Source organism: Dipodomys merriami, unplaced genomic scaffold (assembly GCF_024711535.1).
Source record: "Dipodomys merriami isolate MVZ:Mamm:240054 unplaced genomic scaffold, mDipMer1.0.p SCAF_176, whole genome shotgun sequence".
NCBI lineage: Eukaryota > Metazoa > Chordata > Mammalia > Rodentia > Heteromyidae > Dipodomys > Dipodomys merriami.
The window spans coordinates 1,808,256-1,823,021 of record NW_027203115.1 but is presented as its reverse complement, the minus strand read 5'-3'; the positions used below and the strand labels follow the sequence as shown (position 1 = coordinate 1,823,021).

General features: G+C 50.1%; 1 protein-coding gene across 4 annotated transcripts in view; it reads left to right on the top strand.

The window, feature by feature from the left end:
* The window catches only part of Il34 (interleukin 34), a 48,643-nt gene that overhangs the window by 28,880 nt on the left and 4,997 nt on the right, over positions 1-14,766 (top strand). For 3 of the 4 annotated variants that reach the window (XM_070026262.1, XM_070026259.1, XM_070026261.1), the window contains exon 2: positions 8,305-8,756. In XM_070026262.1, coding sequence (XP_069882363.1) covers positions 8,729-8,756 — 28 coding nt within the window. In that variant the 5' untranslated portion in view covers positions 8,305-8,728. Of the gene's footprint in view, positions 1-8,163; positions 8,220-8,304; positions 8,757-14,766 lie in introns of those variants that run through there. The other variant, XM_070026260.1, reaches the window with a different exon arrangement.

The following is a 14,766-nucleotide window of genomic DNA, read 5'->3' as shown; positions in this document are numbered from 1 at the left end:
TCTACCACTTGAGCCACAGCGCCACTTCCGGCTTTTTTCTTTTTGCTTATATGGTGCTGAGGAATCGAACCCAGGGCCTCAGGCTTGCAAGGCAAGCGCTCTACCACTGAGCCACCTTCCCAGCCCCAGATCTTAAGAGTCTTAAATCACTACAAAGCTACAAAAAATTAAGACAGTGTGGTACTGGCATAAGCATAGATATGTATGTCCAAGAAGAGAGCACTGGGGAAACTGAGGCAGGAGGCTCAGTCTGGGCTACATAGCAAGACCTTATTTTTTTTTTAAGCAGGAAGGAAGGAAGAAAAGAGGAAAGAAAGAAAGAAGACAATCCATAAAATGGGAGAAAATATTTGCTAGGCATATCTCTGATAAGAATCTGGAACCCAGAATATATTAAAATACAAACTCTTGGGGCTGGGAAGGTGGCTCAGCAGTAGAATGATTGCCTTGCATCCATGAGGCCCTGGGTTTGATTCCTCAGTACCACATAAACAGAAAAGGCCAGAAGTGGCACTGTGGCTCAAGTGGTAGAACGCTGAGCTAGCCTTGAGCTGAAGAGCTGAGGGACAGCGCCCAGGCCTAGAGTTCAAGCCCCACGACTGCCCCCCCTCCCCCCGCCTCCAAAATACAAACTCTTATAAGTAAAAGGACGAAAACAATGCAACTTAAGAATGGGCAAAGGAACGGAATAGGCATTTCTCCAAAGACAATATGCAAATGGCAATTCCCTTGCTAATAGGCACAGGGACGCTGCTCAACATCATTAGCTGTGATGGAAATCAAAATCAAAAGCATAGTGAGGTATGCCTTCACACCTTCCAGAACAGCCACAGTGAAAAAGCCAGGAACAGGTGCTGGCAAGCAGGGGAGATGCTGGAGTCCCTACACGTATGTTGGGAATGTAAAAGGCCACATCTGGTTTGGGAAGCGGACTGGCAGTTCCATGAAAAGTGAGAGCATGTGACCCAACAGCTCCATTGCTCTATATCTACAGTAGCTCCTCTACCTCCTCTACCCTGCCTCCTTGTTATCTGGGGTTTCAGTGACCTGTGGTCAATGTTGGTCCAAAAGGATTAAATGGAAAATTCCAGGAAAGCCACAACAACAACTTTATTACATATTGTCCTGACTAATGTGATGAAATCTTTTGCCATCCTGTTCCATCTCTTTGCCCAGTGTATCCATGCTGTATATGCTACGTGTCCATTAGCCACTTAGCTGTGCAGACTTTTGTGTGTTCTAGTCCTGGGACTTGAACTTAGGGCCTGGGCACTAAGTTCAAGGCTAGTATCTACCACTTTGAGCCACAGCTCCACTTCTACTTTTCCAGGGGTTAATTGGAGATAAGAATCTCATGGATTTACTGGCCCAGGCTGGCTTTGAATCAATATCCTCTGATCTCAGCATCTTGAGTAGCGAGGATTACAGGCATGAGTCACTGATGCCAGGTTTAGCTGTGCAGATTATCAATCTAATTGTGGGATATCAGTGTTGTGTTCACGTACACCCCTTATTATGCTGGAAGAATGGCCTCAGAGAGTAATGATGTTGGTAATTTGACTATGCCAAGGAGAAGCTACAGTGTTTCTTTTAGATAAAACTGTTTCTTTTAGAATGTTCTCTACTTAATAAGAAAAGACAAATATAATAAAGCTTAGGTTGCTGGGCTTAGCTTTACCTAAATTCTAGATGAATTGTTCTCATGGCTGTGTGTGTATGGAGAGAAGCAGGATTTCAGGGTTGGGGACTTGCAGTTTCCGGCACTCTCTGGGGTTCTTGGCACACTCCCCTGAGGATAAGAGGGAACTATTGTACCGAAAAGAATTGAAAACATATGTCTACACAGAGGCTTGGATGTGAATATTCATAGCAATGCTGTTAATAATAGTGGAAATATCCCAGTGCTGGTGACTCACGCCTGTAATCCTAGCTACTCAGGAGACTGAGATCTGAGGATTGTGGTTCAATGCTAGTCAGGGCTAGCATGTGAGATTCTTCAGTTAACCACCAGAAAACCAGAAGTGGAGCTATGGTTCAAAGTAGTAGAGCACTAGCCTTGAGTGAAAAAAAGCATAGGGACAGCTCTCAGGCCCTGGGTTCAAGTTCCATGATAGAAGGGGGCGGGGAGAGAGGAAGGTTCAAAGATTTTTCCTTCCTGGCCTGGCCTGGCTTTGAACCACAATCCTCAGATCCCAGCCTCCTGAGTAGCTAGGATTACAGGCTTGAGCCACCAGTGCTTGGTGGGAAAAGATACATTTATACAAGGGATTATTATTTGACAAGAAAAAGGAATGGAATATAGGTCCAACATCCCTACGCTACACATCTAAGATTCAAAATAGTCTAAAATGTGAAATTCTCTGAGTATGACAGAATGCCCATGTGTGGAATTGCCCAGCTTCCAGTGTCTCTTCTTCTTCAGAAGAATGAGCTGTGGTTCCTGTGGCTCTGTGGCTTCATGTCTGTGTCCACCTTTACCAGCTTCATTTTTTTAATGTCTAGGATGTAAGATTGTATCACATCTGAGACTTCTTTGGCCCTGGCCTACTTAGAGGAAAGGGGTCAGGTTGGACAGGTGCTTCTTAGGTCAGGCCTGGCTGCTTTGGGGAGAAGAATATTGCAGGCGGGTTTAATAGGTGGGTTGCAAACATAGCCCCAATTTCTCACCTCATCCACACCCAGGCCCTTTGTAATCCCATGCAGCACCTTCCATCAAGAAGTGGAGTTTAAGCTGGGCGCTGGTGGCTCACACCTATAATCCTAGCGACTCAGGAGGCTGAGAGCTGAGGATCTAGGTTCAAACTTAGCCCAGGCAGGAAGATCTATGAGAGTCTTATCTTCTATAAGCCACCAGAAAACTGGAAGCGGCGCTATGGCTCAAGTGGTAGAGCACTTGCCTTGAGCTGAAGAGCTGAGGGACTGCGCCCAGGCCCAGAGTTCAAGCCCCAAGACCCCTCCCCCACCCCCACAATTGGCTCATGCCTGTCATCCTAGCTACTCAGGAGACTGAGATAGGAACAATCTCCAGTCTGAAGCCAGCTCAGGTGGACCAATTGAAGAGACATGTTTTCTCCCTTTGTTGGAGCTCTACTTCTCTTGTGGGAACTAGTCTAGGTGAACCCACTCGTGGATGCCATTTGAGTTGGGGCTAACCTAGCAAGGCTAGCCTGGATCAGCATAGATTAGGCTACATGAGCCAATTCCTGCCTGGTTTAGCAGAGGCCATTTCAGGTATTTCAGGCTTCAGCAACACCTCCTCTGGGAAGCTACCCGGCTTACTTATATGAGGCCAGGTCTTCCCAGAAGCAAGAGGGGGCAGAGGCCAATCTGGATCAGCTCACTTCAGCTGGCCTCCAGCTCACGAAATAGAACAGGTTTATCTCCAACCTCTGTATTTTAGGGATGATGGGCTCCATGGCTGGGAGAGTGGGCACGTAAGGCCTCTTGTGAATGTCTTGATTAATCAACTGCATCTCTGCTTTTGAGCCAGGCATAGGCTGTGGGGTCAAACTACCATGATTCTAACCCAGGTTCCATTGCTCCCTCCCTCAGGGGTGGTCTTGGCTCTCAGGTAGAGGATAGAAGAATCAGAGCAGGTGGCTGTGGAAAGGAAGGGACAGTGAAGCCCCAGGCTAAACAGGACCTTGCTGGATTGACAAGACTTTCCTCCTCCTCTTCCTCCTCCTCCTTCTCTTCCTCCTCCTCCTCCTCGCTTTTTCTTTTTGTCTGTCATGGGGCTTGAACTCTGGGCCTGGGCGCTGAACCTCAGCTCTTCAGCTCAAGGCTAGCACTCTACCACTTGAGCCACAGCGCCACTTCCAGTTTTCTGATGGTTTATTGGAGATAAGAGTCTCATGGACTTTCCTGCCCCGGCTGGCTTTGAACCCCAATCCTCAAATCTCAGCCTCCAGAGTAGCTAGGATTACAGGCATGAGCCTCTAGCACCCGGCTTCCTTTGTCTTCTTCTTGGCTGTTTTTATGTTTTTGTTCTGTACTGGGGCTTGAACCCAAGGCCTCAAGCTCTCCTTTAACCTTTTCATTCAAGGCTAGTGCCCTACCACTTGAGCCACACTTCCATTTTCATCTTTTTGCTAGTTCATTGAAGTCTCTCTGATTTATCTGCCCAAGCTACCTTTGGACCACGATCTTGAGAATGGCTAGGCTTATAGGATTATCTGGGATAAGCAGGGCCCTGAGTTCTGTTCTATAAAAATAAAAGAATAGGAAACAAAGCACCCAATCACCTATGGATCTAATCTCCTTAAACTCCCTCACTGGATCGCTCTCATTCAGTCCTCATCTCTACATTTCCCTCCACCGCAGACTCAACTCTGTTACCCCTTTCGTCCGCACACCAGCCCTCTCCCTGACCTTGGCCCTCCCCATACATGTCAGCATTCGCTGAAATTGATAGTCATTTTTAAAAAATTTATTTCTATGACTTTGAAAACGTTCTTCACCACTGAGCTATGCAGACAACTACACCCACTTCTAGTTTTTTGTTTTGCTCAACTCTTGCCCACATGAACTTCCCGGTAATGCTGTAAGTCCCAGGGGTGGTGTGGAGGAGAGACACATTTCCAAAATCTTCATCTACCTCTCTCCACCCCCAGAGAGAGACTGAGGGGCAGGCCTGGTCTCCCCGGCACTGGAGGAGGCCGTGGAAGCAGAAGGCTTGAAGGCCTCATTCATTCATCAGGGAAGAGCTCTGAAGGCTTTAGACCCATCTGTCATCCTGTCAAAAGCCTCTACCATGTGTCCTCAGCTCCTGCATCTGGCATTTGTCCCCCTTGGGCTTTCTCTCCTTCCCCTATTTTGGTTTAGGTCCAGGAATGGGCCCACAGATGAATGGTTGGCCAGGTTCAGGACTTGGTACAAATATAGCATGATGAGATGATGCCACTCCTCTGCTTGCTTGCTTCCATCAGGGATTAACAGCTCAGGACGTGTGGTGGGATTCAGTGCTGGGGGCTACCGCAAGGGTTTGTGGGACATGGACAGAGTGGCATGTGCCTGGGGGGGCAGTGGCTGAGCTGTGTATTTCTCAGTGCTGTGCACACGCATAGCCTGATGGGCAGCAGCCCCGGCCCCGTGGGCAGCGCGCAGAGTGCAGCGGTATGAAGGGCCGTAACTGAAAAGTTAAATCAGCCCAAGAGAGAGGGAAGATTCTTTCACACCAGCACCAGCCTGCCACGGCCTCCTTTGTTAGTATCAGAAGCTGGGAAGTGTGCTGGGAAGGGGGCTTAGTGGTAGAGTGCTTGCCAAGCATGCACGAATCCCTGGGTTTGACTCCCAGTACCACATACACAGGGAAAGCCCGAAGTGGCACTGTGGATCAAGTGGTAGAGTGCTAGCCTTGAGCAAAAAAGAAGCTCAGGAACAGTGCCCAGGCCCTGAGTTCAGTCTTCAGGACTGGCAAAAATTAATTAATTATTTTTTTTTAAAAGCTGGGAGTTTCCCTAGTGCCCTTCCACTGGGGGCACACAACACAACACCTGTCTATGTGATGGGCTAGTACAGAGCAAGGAAAAGGAGAAGCCCACTAACACGTGTGACAAGGTGACAGTAGCCCAGGTGTAGCCTGCCACGTGGAAGGAGGGAGATACGTGAGGCGGCACCGAGGAGTGCGTGTATGTGACATTCTGGAAGAAAGTGCTGGACAGAAAACAGATGGGCCGTTGCTTAGTGCTAGGAAGGAAGAGGCGTTCATGACAGAGTGCCAGGAGGGACGCTGGTGGATAAGTGGAAATATTCTATATCTTGATTATTGCTCTTTGAATTTGTCTAAATTCCTGGAATTGCACATGGTTAAAGGTGAATTTTGGCCAGGCGCCAGTGGCTCATGCCTGTAATCCTAGCTACTCAGGAGGCTGAGATTTGAGAAGGGTGGTTTGAAGCCAGGAAAGTAGGAAAGGCCACGAGACTTATTTCCAATTAACCAGAAAACTGGAAGTGGAGCTGTGGCTCAAAGTGACAGAGGGCTAGCCTTCAGCAAAAAAGCTCAGGGACAGTGCCCAAGACCCACAACTGAGGAAAGAAAGAAAGAAAGAAGGAAAGAAAGAAAGAAAGAGAGAGAGAGACAGAAAAAAAGAAAGAAAGAAAGAAAGAAAGAAAGAAAGAAAGAAAGAAAGAAAGAAAGAAAGAAAGATAGAATAGAGAGAGAGAAAACAAAGGTGAATTTTGCACGTATAAATTATACTTTCACAACAACACCAAAAAGGCCTAGTTAGGGTACTGTTGGTAGTGATCATGCCAGAGTGAGTTGGAGGAGGAGGAGGAGGAGGAAGAGGAAGAGGAAAGGAAGGGCAGAGCAGGGGAAGGGCAGTAGGGAGGAGGGCCAGGTGGTGCCACACTGAGAACAACCCATGAATCTGAACAACTCTGTTTTACTGGGGCCCTACCTGTCGGTTGGGAGCTTCTCCTCTTCCTCCTCCTCTTCCTCCTTCTCCTCCTATTTCTTCTCCTTCTATTCTTTCTCCTTTTTCTTCCTCCTTTTCCTCCTCCTCCATCTCTTCCCAGTGCTAGAGATTAAACTGAGGGCTTCATATGTACTAGGTAAACATGACCTATACTCCTTGGCCAAGGTCCAGCAATTCTGGTACATTCTGTGTGGGTGCCAGAGAGAGAGGACCCTCCCATCCTATGCCCTCAACCTATGGCCACATCTCCTGACCAGAGGGGAACAGAAGGCACAAGGGGATGGATTCGAACCTGGTCTGAGACTGCATCTCACCCAGCCACTGGCCAGCTCAGCCTCATCTACAACATGGGGGCAGTAGTCCAAACTCTTCCTCTCCCTCTTCCTCCTTCTCTTCTTCCTTCTCCTCCTTCTTCTCTGCTTATTTTTGAGCTAGGGTCGTATTACATACCTCAGGCTGGCCTTGAATTTAAGATCTTCCTGCCTCAGCCTCCAGCATGCTGAAATTATAGGTGTACACTAACATATCCAGCTACAATGAATACTTTTTTGTGTAAGCTAGTAGTAGGGCTTGAACTCAGGGCCTAGGCGCTGTCCCTGAGCTCTTTTTGTCCAAGGCTAGTACTTTATCTCTTTGAGCCACCGCTCCACTTCTGGTTTTCTGGTGGTTTATTGGAGATAAGAGTCCCACAGACTTTTCTGGCAGGGCTGGCTTTGAACCATGATCCCTGGATCTCAGCCTCCTGAGTTGCTAGGATTACAAGTGTGAGCCACCAGTACATCTTGCTCTTATTTGGCTTTTTAGCCCAAGGCTGGTGCTCTGTCACTTGTGCTACACCTCTATTTCTGTTTTTGCTGGTTTATTGGAATCTTTCTCTCTCTCTTTTTTTTTTTTTTTTGGTCGGTTGTGGGGCCTGAACTCTAGGCCTGGGCACTGTCCCCCAGCTCTTCAGCTGTAGACCAGCGCTCTACCACTTGAGCCTCAGCCCCACTTCCGGCTTTTTCTGCTTATGTGGTGCTGAGAAATCGAACCCAGGGCCTCATGCATGCAAGGCAAGCGCTCTACCACTGAGCCACCTTCCCAGCCCCTGTTCCACTTTTTAATTATAGTGAAATGTGCAAACAGCCACCTTCCCAGTGCCTGTAATCTTTCTGATTTATCTACGCAGGCTGGCTTCAAACAAAGATGCTCAGATCTCAGCTTCTGGAGTAGTTTAGGATTACGGGAGTGAGTCACCAGTGCCTGGCAACCATGAATACTTTCTTGACATAAGTCTACCCCCTGTAATATTTGGGACGCACTTGTGCTAAATACACACACACACACACACACACACACACACACACACACACACACACACACACACACACACACACACACACACACACACACACACACACTCATAAAGTATTTAACTAGGGTTCCAATATAACTAGACCAGCAGTATTTTACCTGGCAGAAAAAAGTGCTCCGGGGGTTGATATGAGGATGGAACTAAGTCCAAAGGTGAGCAGGGCTAAGCGGCTTCTGCCTTTCAGCTCCCTGCAGACCCAGGCTTCCCCTGGCCTTCCTTGCCGCCTCCCCGGGCAGCTGCCGGGCCTGTGAACCTCACTGCCCCAGCCTTTCTCGGGTGGCTTTTGTGTGGGCCAAGGCTGGCAGCCAACGTCACGACAACTCCCTCCTTGGCCCCATGCAGCTGCTGGGGATCCCGGAGTCACTGGCTCTGTGGGAGCCGTGTCCCCGCGTGGCCAGCCGCCAGGGCGGGCTGTCCCTGGCCAGGTGGTGGGTGCAGTGGGCGAGGTGGGTTCCTCTGTCTGCGTGGGGACTGAGTGGCAGCAGCAGCGCCGCTTCTTACATAATCAAGTCTCCCTCCTCCTTTTTCCAGGGCCAGACTTCACACTGAGCAGCTGCAGTCAGAGAAATCAGAGAAAGCGCCACCCAGCCCTAGATTCCGAGGGGCCTGCTGGGGACTCTCCTCCTCCTCCTCCTCCTCTTCCTCCTCCTCCTCCTCCTCAGAAGGAAAGAAGGAAGGAGAAGACCGGGAGGCTGCTGGCTCCCATCAGCACCTTGGCGGCCATGGGGCTGGCGGCCACTGCCCCCTGGCTGTCCTCTGCCCTGCCAGGCAGATAGGGCGCTCTGTCCCTCCCTGCTGCCCGCTGCTCCTCTGGGGGGGGCAGCCCTTCCTGGACGTGGTGGCCCCCTTGGCTGACCCGAGGCCATGTAGCCTCTGCTTGCATCTCTGGGGAACACAGCACAGGGGGACCAGCACCTCTGCTCTCAGAGGTGGCGGGGAACCCTGAGCATCCACCATGCCACGGGGACTCGCCTGGCTGCACTGTGAGTACTGGGTGGGTAGGTGTATGTGGTGGGGGGAGGGTTGGGGGGGGGGCTTTGCTGTAACCATGGCAACAAGGGTGTTCTTGTTCAGGAGAAGTTGAGATGCTTCTCCGCTGGGCTTCAGGCAGCCTCATGGATGGGGTACTCCACAGCTGCCCTCTGCCCTGCCTGCCCCTGACCCCCCACCCCCACCCACTAGATAGATGAGCCAGACAGTGGCTAGAGGGGGAGGGCAGGCGCTGGGGTGGGTGGCAGTGAGTCAGCCCTAGATTCCCCAGCACCGGGGAGCAGGGTGGGGCAGTGGGTGTGGGGTGAGGGCTGGGGACCCAGACACAGGATGATGCGTGCAGCCAGGGATCTGGAGAAGGTAGCTTGCCCCCCCTATGGCCACCCCCATCCATTACAGGATGAAACTCTGAAAGATAGCAGTGTGGTTGGCCAAAAGATTAAGTTGAATGGAAAATAGAAAAGGAAAGGGAGCCAGCCGGGGAGCGGGTGGCTCACGCCTGTAATCCTAGCTACTCAGGAGGCTGAGATCTGAGGATCGTAGTTTGAAGCCATGAGATTCTTGTCTCCAATTAACCACCAAAAAGCTGGAAGTGGAACTTAAAGTGGTAGAGGGCTAGCCTTGAGGAAGAAAAAAAATCAGGGACAGGGCCTAGGCCCTGAGTTCAAACCCCATGAACAAGAAATAATAAATAAATAAATAAGGAAAGGGCATGGGGGGATCGCATGCCCGCTGGGTGGGAGGCAGAAACAACCCCTGTCCCCCAAATCTACATCACTGACTCCAGTGCAACGCACTCCTCTAGTCCTACCCACTAGCCCCCTGGTTGCCATGACAACCAGGCCCTTGCCTGCCTTGGGGCTCTTGGTTTTGCTACCTGGCTGGGAGGTAGGTGCCCAGGAGCCATGTGTTGAATGACTGAAGGAAGGGCTGGGCCAATGGGGATTCAGAGAGGAGCTGGTGCACCAGGTCCTTGTGGCCAATGGCCTTTTAGAATGGGTGAAGGACCAGCCACACCCAGTGTCCTGCAAGCGTCCAGATTTTGAGGATCAGGGAATGTAGAGTAGGTGCCATGCCACTTGACATGGTCTCAGAGTCTGGGCGGGGCTCACGCAGGTAGATTGTGTTCCAGGCAGAGGGATCCGTGAGGCAGAGGTCTAAGGATAGAACTGAGAGAAGCCAGACTGGAAAGGTGGTGCTTTGGGCCAAGGCCTTGGTGGAGGCCTTGAACACTAGGTAGGGGATCTGGGGGTGCTGAGGTGAGGCCTGAGGTTGGGAGTTCCTCCACTTTTGAGGCTCATTCTGGTGGCCATCGCAGTTGTCTGGGCAGGAGGTGATAAGGAGGACATGAGAGGGGACAGGCAAGGTGGAAGGGAGAAAGTTCTAGAAGGCAGCTCTCAGGACTTGGCAGGAAACAGCTGGGAGTAAGGGAGAAAGTGTGGCTCAGGGCCGGGCTACCTGGCAGAAGGGCTAGGGTGCTGGCGGATTTGGTCTGCTCAAACCTATTGGTGGCCGAGAACAACAGACTTGTATTTTCTCCCAGTTCTGGAGACAAGATCTGAAATCAGGGTGTGGCAGAGCCAGGCGCCTGCTGCATCTCTGGGGTAGGGTTCTTCCTGCCTCTTTTAGCTTCTGGTGGCTCCCGCCATTCCTTGGCTTCTGGTAGCATCGCTCTAATTTGCCCCAGTCAGCCTTTACATGACCCTTCCCTCTGGTATCATCTGGTATCATCTTCTTACCTTGATACCACTTACCGGGACACTTTTTACCTTCCCCAGCTCCAGGATGATTTCATCTTGAGAGCTTCCACTTAATTGCGTCTACAAAGACACAAAGGATCATTTGGGAAAGGATATAGGTCCTTCCTCCTCACTGCCTCGGGCAGAGAGCAGGGCAGGGAGGGCTTTACTCGGAGTGTTGCTTAGCCTCTGCTTCTGCCTTGACGGTTCTCATTTCTGGAGGGACGAGGAGGAGACAGGAAGGCCTCCAGACCTGGGTCAGCATGAATTGGCTGTGTGGTTCTTAGGGTTCAGAAAATGGAGGTGACAAGTCGCTTTGAGGTTGTAGCTGTGTTATTCCTGCCTGATCACAGGTTTCCCCCAGTGGAGACTACAGAAGTTAGAAATTGTGGTCTAGCTGCAGACCCAGAGATCTGCGGGGGAGGCAGGCCAGACTTTTACAGGGTTTCCTGGGCAGCTTGAGTGTCCATTGTGTCAAGCTAAGGTTTTATGAGCACTCCAAGACCCAAACCTGGCTCAAAGAGGCAGTTGGCGTACGGGGACAAGCCATGTACGGAGACACAGTCCCTGGAGCAAGGGTTGAGGATGGAGTGTGCAACTTGTGATGACTGCCACATAGGGAAAAAACCAATTATGGACAGATCTGTGGGGGTGGGGCGCGCACACGCGCTGGCCCTAGGGCTTGAACTCAGGGCCTGGGCACCTGTCCCTAAACTTCTTTTGCTCAAGGCTAGCGTTCTACCACTTGAGCTCCACTTCTGGATTTTTTTGGGGGGATGAGAGGAAAGTGTTTGATTGGACATCAGGATCTCATGGACTTTCCTGCCTGGGCTGGCTTCAAACTAGGATCCTCAGATCTCAGCCTCCTGAGGAGCTAGGACTACAGGTATGAGCCACCAGCGCCCAGTACAGGAATGATCTTGACCGTGTGTGTGTGTGTGTGTGTGTGTGTGTGTGTGTGTGTGTGTGTGTGTGTGTGTGTGTGTGTGTGTGTGTGTGTGTGTGTGTGTGTGTGTGTGTGCGCTCAGGTATAAGTGTGTGGCACCAGGCAGACAGCAAGTCAATGTCAAAGGGCTAAACAATGGTTAGCTTTGTGCTTATCCATTCCTCTGACCCAACACTAAGTCAGGAACCTGGACTCCTTGCAAAAATATGGCTGTCAGAGTTCTGTTGAAGTGAAGAATGGGTAGCTGCAGCCCACACGAGGCAGCCACAGGGCTAGTAGACCTGGGGACTAGCGGTAAGGGAAGACCACCCTGCTGGGAGGGTCCAGCACGACAGTCAGGGTGGGGCTAGAAGACTGAACAAGGGGAGTGGCCAGGCCCATGGCAATGTACAGACAAAATCTTGAAGGTGCCAGGAAGTGAATGGGGGAAGTCCTCCCAGCGATCCTACTCCTAACAGGTGGACCAGGACAGTGACTCAGCCTGGGCGCTGTCCCTCAGCTCTTCAGCTCAAGGCTAGTGCTCTACCACTTGAGCCACAGCACCCCTTCTGGCTTTTTCTGCTTATGTGGTGCTGAGGAATCGAATCCAGGGCCTCATGCATGCAAGGCAAGTGCTCTACCACTGAGCCACCTTCCCAGCCCTCCTTGAGCTTCTTTTGCTCAAGGCAAGAGCTCTACCACTTGAGCCCCAGAGCCACTTCTGGCTTTTTTCTCTAGTTTGTTGGAGATAATCTTAGAGTTTCCTGCCTGGGCTGGCTTCAAACTGAGATCCTTAGATCTTGGCCTCCTGAGTAGCTAGGGTTATAGGAGTGAGCCAGCAGCACCTGGCTCCTTTTCTTTTTCTTTCTTTCTTTCTTTCTTTCTTTCTTTCTTTCTTTCTTTCTTTCTTTCTTTCTTTCTTTCTTTCTTTCTTTCTTTCTTCTCTTCTCTCTCTCTCTCTCTCTCTCTCTCTCTCTCTCTCTCTCTCTCTCTCTCTCTCTCTCTCTCTCTCTCTCTCTCTCTCTCTCTCTTCTCTTTTTCTGGCCACTAGCTGGGTTTTGGTGGCTCACACCTGTAATCCTGAGTTCAAACTCCAAGAACAAAAAACAAAAATCACACTGTCAGAGAATGTTCACGATAGCTTATGTGATGATATAAGATAAGCTTAGTGACTATTTGTTTATTTATTTATGGTCCTGGGCTTGAACTTAGGGTCTGGGCTCTGTCCTTGAGCCTCTTTGTGCTCAAGGAGAATGCTCTACCACTTGAGCCACAGCCCTACTTCTGGCTTTTTCTGTGACTACTTGGAGATAAGAATCTCATGGACTTTTCTTGCGTTTGCTAAGCAGGCACTCTACCCCTTGGGTCACTTTACTTTTGGTAGGTTATTTTCAAGACGGGGTCTTGTTTTATGCAAGAGCTGGCCTGGGCTTTTTTTTTGTTGTTGTTTGTTTTTTGGGGTCTGGTCGTGGGGCCTGAACTCTGGGCCTGGGCGCTGTCCCTCAGCTCTTCAGCTCAAGGCTAATGCTCTACCACTTGAGCCACAGCACCACTTCCGGCTTTTTTCTTTTTGCTTATGTGGTGCTGAGGAATCGAACCCAGGGCCTCAGACATGCAAGGCAAGCACTCTACCACTGAGCCACCTTCCCAGCCCTGGCCTGGGCTTTGATTATTTGTGCTTCTCTCTGTGCATGGGATGACATACGTATGTTATCCCACCTAAGTGCTATTTTTTTTTTTTTTGTCGGTGGTGGGGCTTGAACTCTGGGCCTGGGCGCTGTCCCTCAGCAATTCAGCTCAAGGCTAGTGCTCTAGCACTTGAGCCACAGAGCCACTTCTGGTTTTCTGGTGGTTAATTGGAGATAAAAGTCTCACAGAGTTTCCTGTCTGGGCTGGCTTTGAACCATATCCTCAGATCACAGCCTGCTAAGAAGCTAAGGTTACAGGTGTGAGCCACCAGCACCTGGTGTGCTGGTTATTTTTTTTTTTTTTTTGTCGGTCATGGGGCTTGAACTCTGGGCCTGGGCGCTGTCCCTCAGCTCTTCAGCTCAAGGCGAGCGCTCTACCACTTGAGCTACAGCGCCACTTCCGGTTTTCTGGTGGTTTATTGGAGATAGGAGTCTCACGGTTTCTCCTGCCTGGGCTGGCTTTGAACCGTGATCCTCAGATCTCAGCCTCCTGAGTAGCTAGGATTACAGGCGTGAGCCACCAGCGCCCGGCTGTGCTGGTTATTTTTGAGATAGGGTCTTGCTTCCTGCTCAGGTGCATGTCTGGATCTCTCCATCTGCCTAATTTAGACTTCATATTGTAGCTGGGATGACAGGCATGTACTACCATTCCCAGTTTCTTTCCACTGAGATGGACATGTCATAGTCTTTTCTACCTGGGCTGGTCTGGAACCCCAATCTCTTGATCTCAGCTTCCTATGCAGATAGGATGGCAGGCACAGGCCCAACTATTGGCTAAGAAGGAGTCTCACCCGCAGTACCAGGATGGCCTCAAATAGCAATCCTTTTGATTGCAGCCTCCCAAGTAGCTAGGATTATAGGCATGAGCTACCAGTGCCCAGCGGCTACATTTATGATTGTGGAATGTCTTGGCCTTTTAACAAATTGTCACTATTATAAAATAATGTTGCAATATGTGTTCATAAATCTTTTGGTTTATGTCTGTCTTGTTTTTCCAACTTTTTGAATTTAGTGGGTCAGAGGGTGTGGACTTGATTAAATCTGTTCGTTCTTTTTTTTTCTTTTTCTTTTGGTTGTGGGGCCTGAACTCTGGGCCTGGGCACTGTCCCTCAGCTCTTCAGTTTAAGGCTAGTGCTCTATCATTTGAGCCGATGTGCCACTTCCGGCTTTTTCTGCTTATGTGGTGCTGACGAATCGAACCCAGGGCCTGCCTCATGCGTGCGATGCAAGCACTCTACCACTGAGCCACCTTCCCAGCCCTAAATCTGTTCTTAACAGAATGACAGCACCTCTGTCTAATTATTTTGGCAGATCATTAAAAGAGAACACATACACACTAACCTTTGCATTTCCCTTTTGTTAGATGAAAATGTTTTCATGAGGTTGGTGTTTTGGATATACACTTTCTGTTTCATTTCTTCTCTGACCCACTAAACCCCTATTCATCTTTTTTTTTTCCAGTGTGGGGCTTGAACTCTGGGCCTAGGCACTGTCCCTAAGCTTTTTGCTCATGGCTAGTACTCTTCCACTTGAGTGAAAGAGCTACTTCCAGCTTTTCTGTTTATGTGGTACTGAGGAATTGAACCCAGGGCTTCATGCATGCTAGGCAAGCACTCTACCACTAAGCCACACTCCCAGTCCCCCTACACTC